Source organism: Pygocentrus nattereri, chromosome 20 (genome assembly GCF_015220715.1).
Source record: "Pygocentrus nattereri isolate fPygNat1 chromosome 20, fPygNat1.pri, whole genome shotgun sequence".
NCBI lineage: Eukaryota > Metazoa > Chordata > Actinopteri > Characiformes > Serrasalmidae > Pygocentrus > Pygocentrus nattereri.
Window position 1 is genome coordinate 16759159 of NC_051230.1, and position 20355 is coordinate 16779513.

The following is a 20355-nucleotide window of genomic DNA, read 5'->3' on the forward strand; positions in this document are numbered from 1 at the left end:
ACTGAAGCACTCAAACCTCCCCCTTGGGTCAATGTATCTATCCATCAATGTATCTATCCATCTATCTATTCTATTTTCCTACTAGGAAACTTCGGTGCTGGTGTAACAATCTCCTTGTTAATCTTAACCAAGAAAACCATAACTGAAGTCTGAGGACAACACACAATAATGATGCAGTTTGCTGGACGAATGAGTAAACTTCAGTCATATATTGGTATTAACATTATGCAAAACATGCATTGTGTCACTACGTATCACCTCTTGAGATGCACTTGTGTTTGGACCTAAAATTTAACATTTCACTCCTCTTGCATCCAGCACTTCTGAAAGTAGTGATAAACCAGAGAACTGCAGCACAACTGACAAATGGAGAATTGGTCAGTCCTTATTTCTAGTTCATCACAACAGATAATGACTTTACTGACCACTAGATCAGTATAAAACACACATTACCATCTGTATATATTCAGATAATGTTTAAACAGATGTCTATGCATAATCTATTAGCAGTTTAAATGAGGTCATACAAGGTAACTCGATTTGCCTTAACTTACTAGTGTAGCCTAGCTGTTGGCTACACTTAAGCACTTTCATTTAAAATATGACATTAAATCTTTCAGTATATTCCTACACTCACAACAAAAGATATGCATTTTTGACAGGAGTTGTGTAAAAGCAGCGCTGAAAATAAATGATTGGTGTCTAAAGCCTGAATCGAGCTGGATTTTTAATTTAGGAGGTGCTGTAATGAGTGATAACTGAATAGATCTGTGATTTTATTCCAGTATGAATCTGTCATGTGCACAGTTTTTACAAGTCTACTATGTAATAATTCCAGAGTAAATTACCTTCTGGAATTTGGAATTGCCTCTGATAATGGCCGGCACCCCTCACTAAAATGACAAGTAAAGCCACCTGCCATGTCCGCGTGATGACTATTAGGGAAAATTTGGGGAAATTTCACAGGTCCTCTATCCCATAATTACATGCACAATGCACAAGTTCCATTAATGGACCTCCTCTGGTAAAAGTAATTAAGCTCAAACAGAGTTTAAGTTAGAATAAACCAAATAGGAGCCAAACTGAACCAAATATCTGCATGCAATACAACAGATTAGGGTCCTTAAACAAAGCTCAATTATCCATCAAATAGCAGCCTCTTCCCCACATGCAGGACAGCAGGAAGAATTGTCACAACATTTTATTTACATATAAGTTTATATGTTATTGAGGTGAATTTTTTTTTTTTACCCGACATTGTGTTCAACAGGATTTTTAGTTTTCTGATACTGCAGAGTTTACAGCAGTCAAATACCACTGTTTACCCACTGACAGAAATAAATGAATGAATGTCTCTATCTATCTACATTTGAATGTGAATGTTTAAACATCCCTGGGCAAAGTACATTCTCTTTTCTAAAGTGCAAATAAATTAACATGTCCTCTACAGGGAAAAAACCTCAAATACAGCATTTTCTGTACAGTTTGGTGCAGTTTCTATTTATTTGCTGAATTTAATATTTTGGAAAAATAAACTTCTGCTCAGTCCACATTTTATGTTTTATTTCCACCAATGGGACACCCAAACTTTTGTATTGCACCTATCTATCATCATCAGTACTGAAGTTTTTAGAGATACTTGGGTGGATATTTTTGCTTAAAGAGAATTACTGTATTAGATATTACTCTAATGAAGTTACCTTTTATTCTTTAAACAACAGAAACCCACCAAATGCTGTTTACCACTTTAAAATGTCATCGTGTGTGAGAACGGAATTTAACATTCAAACTGTGGAGGTGTGTCTGTTCATGAGCTGATGAGTTCTGTTTTTCAGGTCCACCCACGCTGTCTGTCCTCAGCCACCCCACAAACAAAAATATCTTCTCTAGTGTCTCTAAAATTTAACTTTAATGAGCTCTGACTTGCCAAATTAAAGCAACAGCTTGTATTCAACCTCAATTTTCTGAGACGCCTGTTTTAGTTGTAGCAGCCGGAATGCTGGGGTAATTCAGCTGTAGGCTGTAAAAATCCATTGATGAATTATGATGCATCAATCTGAAGATGATGATTCACTGAGTTGGAATGTCAATTATAACTGATCATAAAGTTCAATAAACTATGAGCAGATCTGGGATTCTGTTAAGGATCTTTAGGGGCTGAAATATGAAATAAAGCCTGTTGCTTACCTGAAGTGGTTGACCACGTTTGTCATGCTGAGGAAGGAGAGCACAAACGACCCAGGTCGCCGGTCACTCTCCCTGATCAGGTAGCTGCCCGGGGTCCTGGCCTGACGCAGCCGCTCCTCAGCAATGGTCCTGTCTAGCTTCCCATGGTACCATCTGTGGGAAAATAATACAAGCTAGTATCAAGGGTTTGTTTATTTGTCATGAATATTCACAGTTTGTCCTGGTTTATTCTGATAACATAATTAGACCCATTTTTTGCATCTCAGGCTAAATTAGCCTTAGGCATTTGCGCCAGCTGGTCCATGGGGAGTAGAATAATGAACTTATTGTGAAGCATCCAAGTTTGACAAATTCTCCAACAGGCAAGGCGACATGAGAGTGCAGTTCTGAAGCACATTTAGAAACTTCTAAAACAATTTCAAGCTACATGGCCCTCATGGCTCTATGTCATGAACAATATTTTGCAATGGAACTGTCCAAATACAATCAGAAGTGAAATTTCCCTCTACGAAAGCAGTTCAGCTCAGCATGAAAGCTAAAAAGCTTTTAAAAGCCAGAGCGTGGGCCATTAGCAACTTGCCACTCTATAAATTAAACAGTAGCTTTTCAAACAACAATGGTTAAAATTTTAGGCCCCTACAGAGACAGAAAAAATTAACACTCTTGCTTGGTTTAGCACCCTGCAACACAAGACCCAGAGGGGGAGTGCCAGGATGAGGAAGAGTGAGAAAGACACCAAGTGAGAAAGCCTGAAGACAGATAGAAAGAGTGAAAGCAAGACTAAGAAACTGAGAAAGTAACAGATGAACAAATGCTGTGCAAGCAGTTTTCAGTCAGGATTTAAAGAGCCATGTCTGGTACATAAAAGCAAGAGGTTTCAGTTGTAAAGAGTCAAGACAAGACTGATGAAAATGTCCTGAATGCTGCTGACCATGTCTGGTGAAGAAAAGACAGCTGAAGCGGTGGACAGAGACAAAGCTGCTGTGTAGCGACTGAAGAATATGTAGCTTGTGAGCTACATTTAAATGTAGCAGCAAAAAAATATAAATAAATAAATGTTGAGTAAATAGCTACAGTATGCTGTAGGAAAAGGTGCTTAATATTAGGAAAGTGCAAGTGTTTATTTTTATATTTGTGCATCCACAAGAGTTCATAAATGGTTATCAGGTTAAATGACAAACACCAGAAATAAACAAAAATCTTTAAAAAAAAAAAAAAACAAAAAAAAAAAAAGGCTGTTCAAAAACGGCCAAAGGAAATCAGTTAGTTTGTTTGTTGGAGGAGAAACACAGGCTGCCTCTTCATTATTCAAAGCTAACAAGTGTCACAATGAGGTCAAGATGCTGAAGGGGACTTGTCTTCTATGCAAAATGGACAATGTGCCAACATGTTATTGTACATGAGAAATTATTTTCACGGTTTCTGAACCAAGTTAACATCAGCTAGATTGGCTAGCCTAGGTAATGATACAGCTATACTACCCTCTCAGCCACATCCTCAGTAATTTGTTCACGTTCAAGCACTCGTGTGTCAGAGTAGCAAAATATAACATTTACTTGCAGTATGAGCAAAATTTCAACTGTTAGCCTATATATTTTCTTTGCCTTAATGTAACTAATACCTACATAGTGATTTGAGTACATCTACTGCCACCTTGAATTGAAACAGTGTAAAATGTGCACATCCTTATTTAATATACTTTATGACCAAAAGTATCCAGACACGAACTCTAGTCAGTAAATTCAGCTTCTTTAAGGTGCACCTATTACTGGAGGTCTAATGCACAATGCATATATGGAGAAAAAAAATTGTCAATTATTTTCCACAGAAAATCATTGACAATACAATGGGAGACTCTGGCGCAGCTGCACAAGTTCACCATGCCTAATGTCAGCTAGAGGTATATGGAGTACTGGGCTGTGGAGCAGTGGAACTGAGCTCTCTGAAGTGATAGAGCTCCATCCATTACCTTTAGGAAGAGGTGGAAGTTGTTTGTGATGCTGAACCTAACATCTTACATCAGTACCTGACCTCACTAATGCTTCTGTGGCTGAATGCAATCGAATCCTTACATTAAATGTTCCAACATATAGTATAAAGTCTCTCCAGAAGAACAGAGGCTGTTACTGCAGCAAAAAAGGGATAAACTCCCTATTAATACCTTTAATTTCAAAAGTAACTTTGGACAAAAAGCCTACAAAAAGTTTGGTCTACAAACTTTAGCACATACATTCTACATGAACCCAGTAAGAAAGTTGCACGAAGATGCATGACAACATTCATATTTGGTGTCCAATCTTTTTCTGATGTATTATCCACACATAACTATTTATACTTAAATATCAAAATAAAACATCAAAACAGCAAATACTAGAAACTGTCCAGAACATTCAGAGCAAAAAGGCATGGCCTTCGTCTTCTTAAGTACTGTATCAAGATTTGTGGGAGGAGTTTTGAAAGCATGTGTGTCTGTGGTGTGTGAGGAGGAAGTGGAGAGCATGTGGTGATGGTGGGTGAATAAATGACACAGACTTGCATTGAGAAAGGAAGGCCATGTGCTATTTTCAGTATATGCTCTCCACCAAGATAACACATCATGCAGCCTGCCAACACATGGCTCTACAGGTCTCTTGCAAACGTGAGAATCAAGTTCAGCGCTTTTGAAAAACTCTCAGTGTCAAAAATTAGCCTCACCATGCGTAGAATATAAATGATACATAGTATAAACTTTTTGTTCTTTACCACATTTTCAAATAGGCCAAAAGGCCTACGCTGAGATGATTCTGATACTGAGCAGATATGCTAAAGATGAGTTATGGACAGACAATTCTGTTTTACATCCTGACTTCACACAAATTTTCTACAAAATTGCAACAGTGGAACCTCCATTTGATCATCCAAGTATCTCAATAGCCAACTGCTATGTCTGCTTTTGAAAAGATCAACTGAAATGTGGATGCTGTAGCTTTAACAGCTTTAAGAGACCAGGCAGCATGAAGGATTTTATAGAGTAAAACTGCACAGCCAGCAGAAGAAGGGCCCCTATGAATTCAGTCAGCGTCTGCTGCCTTGCAGTACTTTACATAATAAAAATGACATCAGCCAGAGAGAGTTATTAGCAGCTAATGTGCTCTAAGAAAACTCTGGTCACAAGAAGTGTGCTAAGAAAAAGAATGCAGACATATTAGGTATACCAAACCGATACTGCTACCGAACCAATACTGCTCTCATTTACTCACACTCATAAAATGCAACAATATTAACTTCCAATACCATCTGTGACGTAAGCCGAGCGCACAGTGCCACGCTAATGAGCAAACACACTGAAGGAGGCTTTGCTCACACAGGGAAGTGTTACTCTGTCACAGTCAGACACAAAGCAGTTGGTCATTTTAAACATTCCGCTTTGGCAGATTCCCACCAGGAATTATTTGGACTTGTTTTTAAACACACAAACACAAATCACAACTGCTTCCCCAATACAGGTGGAGACACATAGGTCAACATCACCTGGCTTTTAGCTTCAGTGCACAGAGTCAGCAGTGCTGCTGAGTTTCTCAGCCAGTTTGTTCAGTACTTGAAGCATAGCAGGTTATTTTTGAATGAAAGAGCTGCACCTTAATTCATCAAAACACTCACAGAAACATCGATCTGGGACTATGATTGGCAAGAATGCTAACAGGGTACATTAAATATAGTGAGAATAGTTGAGTGCTCATCTGCATATTGCAATATGCTATCAGCATTGAAGAAGTCAAGGGTAACTAACAATATTTTGTCGGCAATACACAGCTCTTCAATGAAACAAGCAGGGCTCAAACTTGCATTGCTTCCTCAATTCCAGAGTTAACTTTCTGCTCTTACGACTGAGATGAGCAGTAAAATATAAGGGGCAAACAGACCCTTCTCCAGCTTAGGAGAGCATACACAAATACAGCTTTCATCACACTGAGGAATGCCTGATCATGTCAGAGCATGAAATCTAGCAACGTGTAGCAACCATGAAGGCAAAAGTAGCAAATGTAAATCTTCTAAAGAACTAGGTAACACCATCAAAACGGTGGATTTATTTATTATTTAACTTATCTTATAGGCTCTATTGCTCCAATAAACTACAAATGAAAAACATCTAACCTGCTGTCCAAGTCTTAAGATTTGACCTACATTACAGACGAAGCTCAATACTGTATCTGGGATGGCTGCGCTTCGAAGCATTATGTGCAGCTGTTGCATTACTCTAAGTGTGTCCAAAGAATGCCAAAGGAACCAAATGGATACCAAATATTTCCTGTTGAGAGTGGGCGTTTTAGATCAAAATGAAAATGCTAGGCCTGAAATTACTATTAAGGGATTTGCTACATTTCATCATTGGAAAAAGGAGAAAATAAACAATTAATTCAGTGAAACTTTAATCTTTTAACAGAACTGTAAAATGTGCAAATGTTACTCACATTTGCGAGTAAGTCAGTTATAGTTTACTCAAAAATGTGACTGTCTTAATGTAGATCCTCTGTGAAAAACCTGAATGTCAAAGCTGAGACAGCACCACTTTTAAGAACACAGGTTTTTTTCAAATATAAAATTAGACAGAATGCACATTCCTAGTTTGTTACATTTGCTTTTACATGACCATTTTCCAACCTTTCGTTATCCTTCAGAATTAAACAGACCGTGTTTGTTACTGATTTACTCTGATTGTGATTTATTATTCGTCCTGATTACTCATTCTGACTGGCTGTGTTGTATGTTGCCTCATTCATAAAGCAGTTCAAGCTGAAACAATCTTCATAACTTCAACATGAATGAATCTGTTGTAGGCCAAAATAGATGGACATACATAAATGAGCTGATTGAATTCCAAATTGTTTCTGTAGCTTCTTTTCTTTATGTTGACAGAATGGATTGAATGGTCATTCTGAAACGAACAATGTTCAATAATAAATTTTCAAAAAAGAAAGAAAACCACTTTTTTTTCTATGATATGGGTTCCTTAACCCTTGTACTTTTTAACAGTTCTCAAGTCTGTACCAGTTTACAAATGTCTTAACTCGTGCATTTTCAGAAGCAGTCGGTAACCTAAGATTAGCATTTGAAAACAAACACTGGCAGTATTTAAGAAAAGAACAGGTTAAAATTATAAGAAATATAATAATTCCTAAGTAAAAAAAATACATAAAATTCAAGCACAATGGGACTATGAATTACACATCTCTTGACTTCATTAACTCCTACAGGAAGCTTTGGTAGCCAATGCTGTGAGAAAGCTGAGGCTTTGGGCGAGATTAGGCACTGTTGTCATACATGCCGAACTGAGCCTATATCTGACAGCAACGCTGCAAGAGCTTGCCTACTGCATTAAAGTGACTCACACTCAAACAGAGGAACAGGAAACATGTTGGGTTGGACAGGCTGCACTCTTGCAGTGGGTGTATGTGTGTATATATGTGTGTTTGAGACAAAACTCAACTGTCACCTCCTTTAGATGCAAACACTTTTACGCCCGAGACCATTTTCAATCCCCGCTGTAGCGAAACTGACGGTTGTGCATTGCATGCTGGACAAAAATAAGTAATGAACTTGCAGAACGGTGAGCCTCTAAATGAACTAGTTTACCTTAGCCATTGCCTGCCTACAATTTTAAGGATGAATGTAGGACTGCCTTGAGGCAATAGAGAGAAAACAATTTAAATTTAGGCTGTAAGGATCTGAGTCGTTAATATGCATGCGAAATACTGAATGTGTTATCTACCTTGCTGACAGTTCTTAACAGGCCCAACACTGCTTTCTATAACCAAGCTTATCTTGTCCTGTCAGTCTGAGTCTGTCAAATATATATATATATATATATATATATATATATATATATATATATATATATATATATATATATATATATATATATATATATATATATATATACACACACACACACACACACACACACACACACACACACACACACACACACACACACACACACAGCGATGGATTATATATACGTATATATTTTAATAAACAACTTGCTTTCCTTTTAAATTTATACTTTTGAAACAAATTAAGGTAATGGTATAAAATACACATTTAAAACTCCACTTGAAACATACCAGCTTCTTCAATGGTACTGTTTTGTCTTTCTGACCCTTGGCCCACCACAGTCATTGCACACTGGTCATTGAAGACAAAATGTTTGGGCACTCATGGTATGGAGGCTCTTCACACTCACATCTCATTTATAAAAATGGAACTTCAAAGAACTAACCACTGAAAGGTTCTTTACAGAACCAAAACACAGCTGTTCTACAGCACCACCACAAAGAACCCTCCTTTTATAAGAATATTGTGCATAACAGATAAGCAATAGCTATATTTTTAGATGCAAACAGCCTTGAGGAGAAGCCTATTAATTATTCACCAAAAAAAAAAAAAAAAAAAAGCTTTCCACAGCTTGCGTGCCCAAGTGGACCAGTACTGACAAGATACCAGCAAATCAGTACAATGTTCTCCTCTCTTTCTCTCTCACTCCCTGAGCTTCAGGCTTGGCTTATTGAAAACAGGACATGACCTTTTTGCGGTTAGTCCATGGCAGCCATCCTGGGGAAAAAAAAAAAAAAAAAAAAAAAAAGAGAGGAGACCTCTCAATTTACAAGGCTTCATCTCAGAGGAAGCAAGGGCAGCCTGGGCTTGTTGAAACTTGATTGAGGGGTCGCTCTCTCACTCTTCCTCCCTCTCTTCCATCCTCGATCAAGGCACTTTTAGTCATCTCCCTTTTCCCTGATGGATCCTGCTCACCTCAACGAAAAAAAAAGAAAAAAAAAAAGGAAATGTCTCCAAAGACGTCCAGTCACCACCACTCATCCTCATCAACAAGTAATGAAACTGCACCACTTTGCATTAGATATGTTCTTCTGCCGCGCTGGCAGCCATCACCAGGGAATCAGAGCTTATCTCACATTCAGGGTGAGGATGTGAAGGATTTCTAAAAACTGAAATAGTCCATCAAAGGGCTTGAAGCCCATGTAAGTGGTTACTGCAATTGGTATTGCAAAAACAGAAGATTTTGCACAACACTGTTTTAAGACAGAAACCAAAAATATGATATTCAGACTGTGTTATTCATTTTCATTTTTGGCAGCACTGATTAAATAATAACTTAGTCATTGCAGTTAACCACAAAATGTAATTCGCTTAGTGCTTAGATTGTTAAGAGAATAAAAAAACGGTAGGTTTTCTTTCTGGAAATAGAAATATTTTCTATTTTGAAAACATTGGAATACCTTGTAAAGTCCATTTGCTGTCATTTTTAGAGAAGCAGAACAGTCCAATCAAAACAAGCTATAGCCAGACATATTTCATTATTGTTATTATTCACAACCAGTTCTCAATGATCTCAAACTTTCTTAATACAAACTTAAATATCCTCTTTTACTGATATAGTGATGTTTGTCTTAATCTTAATACTAGCACTCAACATTAATGCAAATCATGCTGTACAGTTAATTAAATCAAGTTTTAGGACATCATTAAGTCCGTTTCTGCAACTCATGTTGAGTTTTAATGAAGAAGTGTCTTTGAAATAGTAAAAGACAGACAACAACGAACATGCTGCACAAAAGCCTAAACCAACCACTTTAAAGTGTTTTCTAATAGCCAAACTGTTTCAAAGTACACACCAACCAATGATCTTGCAACCTTTCTTACTCTATTAACTAGGCAATGAAGGAGGACACAGGCCACTGTTGTAAATGCTACAACAAAAGGCAAATATTTTACCATTGCTCATGATCAACGAGGCAATCCTCAACCCTCAATCCCAAAGCCTCATAAAATTATCACAGGCATTAAAAATAACAAATTTCCTACACTCTTAGAAATAAAAGGTATGAAACGGTCACTTCTGTGCTTCCCTCAAGGGTACATCTCAATACCTTTAGTCAGGGAACATAATAGTACATTCATAATCAACTGAAATTTTTAATACTGAAATTTTATTGACTCCACACACCCCATCTCATCTCCACGCTTTTAACTGTATTGTTCAGTTTTAAAACATTAGGTTATGAAAACTATGTATTTTTCACCAAGGAAAAACTTATTTAGGCTACACAATTGGACCTTAAAAGCACTGTTGTATCTTTGAGGGTACATTTACATTACAGTACCTTTATTTCTGACAGTATAAAATTATTAAATCAAAATATCCCATGCTGTGATCAAGATAATTAAACAAATAACAAAACAAAAAAAAATTCTCTCCCGCAAGGCAGCAGTGCCAGCAACTGTGACTTTGTGTCCCACTTACGCAGAATTCATCCTTTGCTGCATCTTTGCCTGTACCACTCTCTCCCGCTCACAAGGTAAGCCCAGCTCGTTGCTTAATCACTGGTGTCTGCCTCGTCCATCTTACCAGACATAACTCCAAAGTGGTCTTTGCCATGATTCCATTGAACAGATTCAGTTCTCAACTCATCCCTCCATTTCCTACGTTACCAGAGCAGCATGGCTACATCCATCCCGAATCATATACAGTGAAAGATGAAGTAAAAAAGAATGCACATGGGTTGTCATTTGCTCATGATGACCAAAAGAGTTTCCATGAAAGACAGATCCTTCTCTCGATGAGGGTCTGGCAATATGCCTCGTCTTTATCTCTTGCTTGAAGTCCTTGCTCTGAAGGCAGTCAAATAAAGCCAAGAATGAGCAAGTGCAGGACTGGGGTGGAGAGTAGGCACAGGAGAGAGAGAAAGAGAGAGAAAATGAGAGAAAGAGAGAGACCAAGATGCAAAGGGAGGGGGGCGTGACTGGGGATGGTCCACTTCAACTGTCCACTCACCCTGTCTAATACTTCCATTTGTGAATGGAACTCACCACACCAATAAAGAATGTATCGTTAATCATCTTGGTCCACAAAAACTAAAATGTCTGTAAAACCGTCTGCCAAAGCACTTCTCCAAGTACTCTCAAATCAGGCTGTGATTGCAACACCGCCTGCAGTACTTTTAAAATAAATTTTAAAAATATTTTATAAGTTGTGATGACCACAATGTGAAATAGCTGAAGACTTATTGTATTGAACAACTGTGACTTTGATGAATCACAGGTCCAGAGGTTTCTGCTGATGTTTTACTCAAAGATCATAGCATACAGTAAAAATACTGCTGATAGATTAGAAGGCTCACTGTACGCATATAAACCACAGCCTTGTTTGTAAAGGTCAATATTAGGGGTGAACAATCAGAAAGGTTTTGGCTACCAACACATGATCTGCAATTAGACAATTTATTTAGATAGTTTTAGCTGATTTTTTCTGATGTATATAATCTATAAAAGATAGTATTTGAACTACATTTCCTACTGTAATATATACATTTTAAACAAACAGTATTCAACCATCCCAAAGAAAAACTTACAATGCGTCATATACCAACATACATGCATTCGTGAATTCTCTGCTGTACTACACTCCACTCTCTGTCTTAAACTGGCCTACTGACTTACTAGAAAACATGCTAGGCAAAATTAGTATAGCATGATATCTATGAATATTTATGCTCCTCTAAACACTTTGTCTGAAAAGCTCAGACATTCATGCATCTGCTGAAACTGCAAAATGAAAACCTCAGGTTAATTAATTAAAAGTTAATGTTTTAGCTGCCTGCAAAAATACATAAATAAAATGCATATTAAAAATCGGTCAATAAGCTAATAAAAAAGCCATAAAAAAAATTCAGGACCAGTGGACCTCTAGTCAACGTGACAACAATTCACAGATGAAATATCATGGAGCTTTGCTCTGTAAGTATTTCTCTACACTACCAGGACAACCGTAGCATTTTGGAATTTGAAGACCTCCTGGGTTACTTAAAATCCAACCATTATGCAAACTGCCTGGGCTAACTGGGACGTTTGTTTGGTTTTTTTTCTTCTGGAGTTTCCACAGTGGAAAAAAAGGTAGAGTGGAGAAGGGGTCCAGGAACAGCTGTGAAGCAGCTTTGTTTTTTTTTCACACATGACAGTGTCACAGCTTGTTAGACTCAGCGACAGTGAGAGCAGTAGCACATGGGCACTCTCTGCTGACATACAGATGGAGAGATAAAAGACCATCTTTGGTGAGCAGTGACTATGGAGTAGAGGCAGTGCTTTATCGTGCTGTACGTTTGAGTAAATGCAAAATGCATAATTCTGAGCTTCTGTCCAGTCTGTAGAGCACATATGAAGGACAATCACTTGATGTCAAATACTGTTATTTATAGACAAACAACTAAATTTGAAAAAATAATAGATATTTTTTCAAATGCAATGTAGTTACTGTACAACAGCTTAAAACAATTTAAGTATGGATGATTGTAATTTACTGCACTAAGAGGTTATTTCCTAAACAGGGGGACACAAGCAGACCTATATGATGGCATTTGAAACCCATCTTTGCTTTATTAAGTGATGACACTGCACATGCTTGGAAAGCTTGCTATACAGTATAACAAGCACTGATGAGATGAACTTTTAAAAAAAATGTACAACCCCAATTCCAATGGAAAGTTGGGACAAATAAACACAAATAAAAACAGAATATGATGATTTGCAAATCCTTTTCAACCTATATTCAATTGAATACACTACATAAACAAGATATTTTATGTTCAAACGGATGAACTTTGTTTTTTGCAAATATTCACTCATTGTGAATTTAATGCCTGCAACACGTTCCAAAGAGGTTGGGACAGGGGCAAAGGAAGACTGGGAAAGTTGAGGAATGCTAAAAAAAACACCTGTTTGGAACATTCCACAGGTGAACAGGTTAATTGGAAACAGGTGAGTGACATGATTAGGTATAAACGGAGCATCCCTGAAAGGCTCAGTCGTTCGCAAGCAAGGATGGGGCGAGGTTCACCACTTTGTGAACAACTGCGTGAGCAAATAGTCCAACAGTTTAAGAACAACGTTTCTTAGTGTGTAAGGAATTTAGAGATTTCATCATCTACAGTCAATATTATCAAAAGATTCAGAGAATCTGGAGAAATCTCTGCAAGTAAGCGGCAAGGCAGAAAACCAACACTGAATGCCCATGAACTTAGATTAAACTTAATTAAAAATCAACGTCATTCTGTAATGGATATTACCACATAGGCTCCAGAACACTTCAGAAAACCATTGTCAGTGAACACAGTTCGTCGCTCCATCTACAAGTGCAAGTTAAAACTCTGCCATGCAAAGCGAAAGCCACATATCAACAACACCCAGAAACACTGCTGGCTTCTCTGGGCCCGAGCTCATCTGAGATGGACTGACGCAAAGTGGAAAAGTGTCCTGTGGTCTGACGAGTCAACATTATTTTTGGAAATCATGGACGTCGTGTCCTCCAGGCCAAAGTGTAAATGGACTGTCCAGATTTTTATCAGCGCAAAATTCAAAATCCAGTATCTCTGATGGTGTGGGGGTGTGTTAGTGCCCATGGCATGGGTAACTTACACATCTGTGAAGGCACCATTAATGCTGAAAGGTACATACAGGTTTTGGAGCAACATATGCTGCCATCCAGGCAACGTCTTTTTCAGGGACGTCCCTGCTTATTTCAGCAAGACAATGCCAAGCCACATTCTGCACGTTACAACAGCGTGGCTTTGTCGTAAAAGAGTACGGGTACTAGACCTGTCTCCCACTGAAAATGTGTGGCGCATTATGTAGCGCAAAATACGGCAACAGAGACCCCGGACTGTTGATCAACTGAAGTTGTACATCAAGCAAGAATGGGAAAGAATTCCACCTACAAAGCTCCAACAATTAGTGTCCTCAGTTCCCAAACGCTTATTGAGTGTTGTTAAAAGGAAAGGTGATGTAACACAGTGGTAAACATGCCCCTGTCCCAACTTCTTTGGAATGTGTTGCAGGCATCAAATTCAAAATGAGTGAATAACTGCAAAAAACTAAGTTTATCCATTTGAACATTAAATATCTTGTCTTTGTAGTATATTCAATTGAATATAGGTTGAAAAGGATTTGCAAATCATCGTATTCAGTTTTTATTTATGTTTTACACAACGTCCCAACTTCATTGGAATTGGGGTTATAAATAATGTTATGCTTCACTACAGATGTCTGGGCTTAGCTAAACCATGTAGAAAAGGTTCTTCATTAGTGAGACACTGACAGGTCCTACCGACAAAGCACTGGACCACAGTTCATGTTTCATCTAAGAGGATCACTTGTCTCTAATTGTTACACTACATCAACTGATGTCTACATCAATATTTATAACAGCAAGTAGAATAACACCCCGAAAACAAAGGCACAAACATTCAAACATCATGCAACCTCAAATCTTGAATACATCTGACAGTCGCACCAGGCAATATTGCCAATGTCAGATACTCAAGTTTGCATTAATAAAACTTATCAAATCTATTTCTTCCCAAGTACTCTGGGCTAAGGAATGTCCTACAACCCTGATATAGCTTGTTTGGGTTGAACTGTTCCATTCTGCATCTCTTAAAATTTCACCAAATGGGAATCTTGCACATAATTGTAAACATTAACAAGACAGAAACTACATTTCCACAAAGGAAACTTTATTTTAGCTTTGGTGTATTTTTACTGTTCTTTCAAAACCATGAGATGCACCCAAAAATAATACATTGTAGTTATTCAAGTTTTATTATCCATGAATACCACTAAATTAATACTGTTATGAGACACCAATACAGGTGTGCCAGTACAGATTATACACTTTTAAGCAGCATTGTATTAACAAAAATTATATATGACGTACAAGGATTTTCATGAGGCTAATTTTAAAATACAGAAAATAAGTATATGAACTGCAATTGTTCAAACACTGAGAATGTTGTGAACCCATAAATTCATATTTAAATTTTATATTGTTATTTCAGCATTTTTCCATATAGATGAAATGGCTGTGGCTTTAAAAAAAAGTCATGTGGTGCAATCATGATTTCTCAAAATGTATTCATTTCCTTGACACACAACTTTTTTTTTTTACAAGTTCTCAGCAATAGTGTTTAGAAACAAAGGGTTTGCATTACTTTTGAGTTTTATAATCTCATATTTTTGTTCTGTATTGTCCATCACCTTCTTAAATGAAGTAACAGACTTATTTTGTAAATCGTATAAAATTTATAAAAGGTTTTTAAAAAGCCATTAACTCAAACGTACTGCATCAGCGATTAGCATTTCAGCCACAAAAAAATTATTTTATGTTAAATTTAATACAGTTATTGCTATTATGTACCGCACCACATGATGGAGTCGCTCCAAATAACTTAATATTTTTTTTCAAATCTATTTTAAAAGATCAATAAGCAGTAAATTTTATTAAAAAAACATTTTTTTTACTAAAAATCTCATCACAAGTCATTAAAGGTGCAGCACATTCACAGCTTTGCTTAAAACAAACATTTCATTTGACTTACCAATGGAATAAATTCATTTTGATTTTCAAAAATTTATCAGAACCAAAAATCCTGCATTTGTAAAAGTGGGTGACAAAACAGGACAAATTCTATTTCTACTATAATATTTTTACCTATGGAACCTTTCCTTGTCATTTTTTTCTCTGCTACACATTAAAAAGATTCACAGTAACAAAAATAATTAATGTGGTAACACGTAAATTAACAGTTACTTTTAATTATTGTTTCAAATCAAAGTAAATTGTGAAGTTGACTACAGCTAATTCAATTGTATTGCAAAGCATTTTTTTTTTGTTTGTTTTAGAACTGAACATACATTTTACAGTGTAGCTAAAACAAAAAAAGCAATGTAATACAGTGTCATGCCATAAATCTATGCTGTATAGTTTATTTTAATTTTGGACTAACGATAGACATAATATTAACAAAAAAGGTACCTCCAGGTAATGAAAAAAATACACAACAGCAATTTTTATTTTTAAAAATTAAAAGAAAAAAATACATTCCTTTTTCTTCTCCTAGCAAGGTACTCTATGCTTCTAAAGAGTCAGAATTAACACACTGCCTATGGTGAGAGACATTTACAATGCTATCTGGTAAAATAAATAATAAAAAAATCTCTCATCTATCACATATCATGATATATATCCTTCGAATATAAAGCACAAAAACTGCCAATCTATGACATATCTATTTTAGAAAACACTCTGCATTGGTCGCACCACATGATATTTTCAAGTTCAGTCAAAATTTACCACAGAAGTAGAATTGGGCACAGAAAGAAAATAAGCTAGCTTTTAGCATGATATTTCATAAAATGGACATCGTCAGATGGAAATAAAATTAGAAATGCTTTGCAGTTTTGAACAGGACAACAAAACACCTAGGAAATCATGCCAAATGGGATAAAAATAAAAACGAATAGGTTTAGAGTAATTTCAAAGAAGTTTTCAAAACAGCAGTCATGGCCAGACGGTCACACCACATATTTTGACCCTTTAAGTAACAAGAAAATTACAATTAACTAATATTTTTTTAAAGTTAAAGTGAGTAGATTGGAGAAGTACTACATACATACACAGGTATGCACGGTTTGGAGTGCAAAGAAAGTTGAACCTACTTCCTGGTTTCTACAAGGGATGTAAAACAAGCAAATTATAGTCTGTGTTCATCTTCAGTATTGAGAGGGTACCACGTTCAAAAACCTTAAGTACAGGTGTGAAACTGCTTAAAAAAGACAATATTTTATTTAATATGCAGAAAACAGCTCAAACTACAAGCAATGCCATCCGTAGATAGTTTCAGAAATAACAAAAATATTAACAGAACCAAAGTTGGAAGTGTATCCAGAGTATAGAAAATGGAATGGCCAACTATTCTTGGCAGTCATGAACGTTAGATTTCATAGGTACATTCTGTAGTCTACATGGCACAACAATTTTAGTGATATGTTTATTTTATGTAAACTGTTTTTATTTAAACTGTCATCTCAGTTTTGGCCTAACAAAAACAGATTATCAATTAAAAACAAGATGGCAAATTCTAAAAATAATAATAATAATCTTTGCTGTTTGGCCTGGTGTGTCTTGAATGCATCACTAATGTGTTGTCTTGTAATTTTGTAATGCAAATTTTTACTGCACATTCAGCGCTGAACAGTATATCTGAAACAAACAGCAGCTGATATGGCACCTCATGTTATCCAAAGTGTGCCTTTGTTTAGTCATAACAATATTAAATCTTTTGGAAATTGTTAAAATAGGACAAAACATGCTTGGGAGATGGTCCGTCTATGTGGGGGGAGAGAGTACTTTAACAAAATGGGCAGTAATATATATTATTATTATAATATTAATATAAACAGGGGGGAAAAATCCACCAATTATCCAACTCAGACTGTCTTCAAATACAAAGCAACTCACTGACTGTGAATAACAAGACATAGAGCCTTATCAATGCCAAACAAAAGCATGTTAAACACGAGGCTCATGAGCATGCTTAGCCTACAAGGAATTACTAAAGTTACAGTAAAAGAAAAGAGAGAAGTCTATCCTGAGGCGAGTCTTTTGGTGCTTAAGCAGCCTATGCATATTCTTTGCTACTCTGCATTCCATGTTTCTATAAAGACAACTAAGCAGCAGGAGTGTTCAATTAACACCTCAGTGAATGGAAAGTTTCACGAGCCACTGTATATCTGGCAAAGACGCTAGCAGTGGCACGGATCTCTAAATCCATCTCTCTTTTGTTCCCTGGTCTCAAGAGAAACTGTTTATGACTCAAAATCCGCTCTAATCTTCGTGGAAACTCAAGATCAACTACTCATTTTCAAGCGCGCCGTTTGTTTTAGCTCAGGCTTTGGCGTTTTCAGGCGAGCGTGGCCTCGCTGGGAGTTCTATTTTTTGGCTTCATTAAGCAGCAGGCTACTTAGCATCTGTGCAATATTTATCCCCCTGCCGGCCCTACTGTTTATGAATGAATTACACTGTACAGAGGCATGAATGATTGTGGCTGTCTCTGGCGCACTACAAAGCACTAAGTTTAGTCACACATGCTGCCAACACGGGACCCTGTCTAACCTCGTCAATGTTTTTCACACTGCGCTACACATTGGTGCCTGCTTACAATGCACTAAGGAATAGGGCTGTGCATCCCAGAGCAGACGCTATTTATTCTACAGTGCTCCCCTCGTCACAGTACAAATTCAAGGGAATAGAGTAATACAAGAACAACCACTGTCATGATTGAATTAAGGAAATGGCATAGCAGATAGATGATCAAGCTTCATTTATAGGATTGAGAAGAATGCACCACTCTAGAAGATAAGTGTCCCAATCGTTTATTACATAGAACCGACAGTAATGCATTAAACTTACTCTGAAAAGGACAAGAACCTATTCTAAGTTTAATGCCTCATGTAAAAAAAAGACCTGCTTTAAGACTCACCTTTCTATCCTGACAATATACACTCACCGGTCACTTTTATTAGGTACACCTGTTCAGTTGCCTGTTAACACAAATAGCTAAATCAGCCAATCACATGGCTGCAACTCAATGCATTTAGGCATGTAGAGGTGGTCAAGACAACTTGCTCAAGTGCAGACTGAGCATCAGAACAGGGATGAAAGGTGATTTAAGTGACTTTGAATGTGGCGTGGTTGTTGGTGCCAGATGGGCTGGTCTGAGTATTTCAGAAACTGCTGATCTACTGGGATTTTCATGCACAACCATCTCTAGGGTTTACAGAGAATGGACCGACAAAGAGAAAATATCCAGTGAATGGCAGTTGTGTGGATGAAAATGCCGTGTTGATGTGAGAGGTCAGAGGAGAATGGGCAGACTGGTTCGAGATTATAGAAAGGCGACAGTAACTCAAATAACCAACCAAAATCTCTGCAGAATGTTTCCAACACCTTGTTGAAAGTGTGCCACGAAGAATAAGGCAGTTCTGAAGGCAAAAGGGGGTCTAACCTTTTACTTGCACCTAATAAAGTGGTCGGGGAGTGTATATTGTATACTCAAAATACTGACAAAGTTAAAATACAGAAACACATCAGACTGTGATGATACAACTGCACTGACTATAAAATATCAATTTTAATCAATGATAATAATAATAATAATGACATTCAAAAAAGAATTCACCCAATATAACATTTTTGAACAAATAAAAAAAAGCAAAGTACCTCATTTTTATAGTTTATTAATATATTCTGTGTAGTCCCTCCAGTATACTCAGTTTACTTTTTTTAAATAATTCAGAATCTTAACAAATATTTTTATGTAATTGTGGTGAAATCTAAGACTACAATCAGTCAACATCAAAAATCAGCAGTCTGATACCATACTGAGCAAACTATTTTTTAGTTAAAGTTGATGGTGTAAATGAGTGCAACCTTAAATCATTAAAATCTACATGAAGTGCATTAGCTAGCTATGCTACATTAGTTATCTTGGATCATATTGCAGACAGCAGGCTAGACAGAAGGACAGCAGGTTTTGCTCCTTATCAGAAAAGTGCTTCTATACAGCTAAAAGTAAAGTATGATTCATAGTTTTGAACTTCAAGCTGTCTCTTTCAACAACGGTCTCTGTTGCACAATGAAAGCAAGAATCATATCCAACACATCTGTGGAGCTCACTTGGAGTTTTACGTCTGAAGTGTTTTGTTTGGCTGGTTGAGCTGTAGCTGAATGTCCTCTAAAGCCACACACACACAAACTGTGTGATTTTAGAAATCTTGTTCTTTAGTGACTCACACCATACTCACACTATGAAAACACTGTCCATTCTATTTGAAACACTGTCCCTGAACAATTTCAAATAAAGCGGTTTCATTCAAAACAGCATGCTGCGCACCGAGTACTGAGCAAAGAGAAACTGAGCAGCACTACTAAGACTGTGCACTAAGGCTAAACAAGGCAGTGATTTACACGGTACGATAAGACTGTCTCTCTGCAGCGTATTTTACAAAAATATATATATAAAATCATGTTATTAACATTTATACCTTGTAATTCTACTGAGTCACGCAGAGTAAAGTCAGAATAGACAGACTTTGGCAGAAAATGTCGACTCTTCTGCCTCTCTTTTTTCCTAGCCTTCGTGTCTTCACCCATATTGGGGAAGCAGTTATGATTGTGGGTGTTCAAGAACTGGCTAAAATCACAGTCCCTGTCAGGCGACAATCTGCCAGGGCGGAATGTTTAAAGCAGCCAGTGATTTTGTGTCCAACTGACGCGGAGTC

General features: G+C 37.0%; 1 protein-coding gene across 3 annotated transcripts in view; it reads right to left on the minus strand.

Moving 5' to 3' along the window:
- rasa1a (RAS p21 protein activator (GTPase activating protein) 1a) overlaps positions 1-20355 on the minus strand; it is a 41725-nt gene that overhangs the window by 15748 nt on the left and 5622 nt on the right. For 2 of the 3 annotated variants that reach the window (XM_037531600.1, XM_017724944.2), the window contains one exon: positions 2188-2340. In XM_037531600.1, coding sequence (XP_037387497.1) covers positions 2188-2340 — 153 coding nt within the window. Of the gene's footprint in view, positions 1-2187; positions 2341-10486; positions 10906-20355 lie in introns of those variants that run through there. The other variant, XM_017724945.2, reaches the window with a different exon arrangement.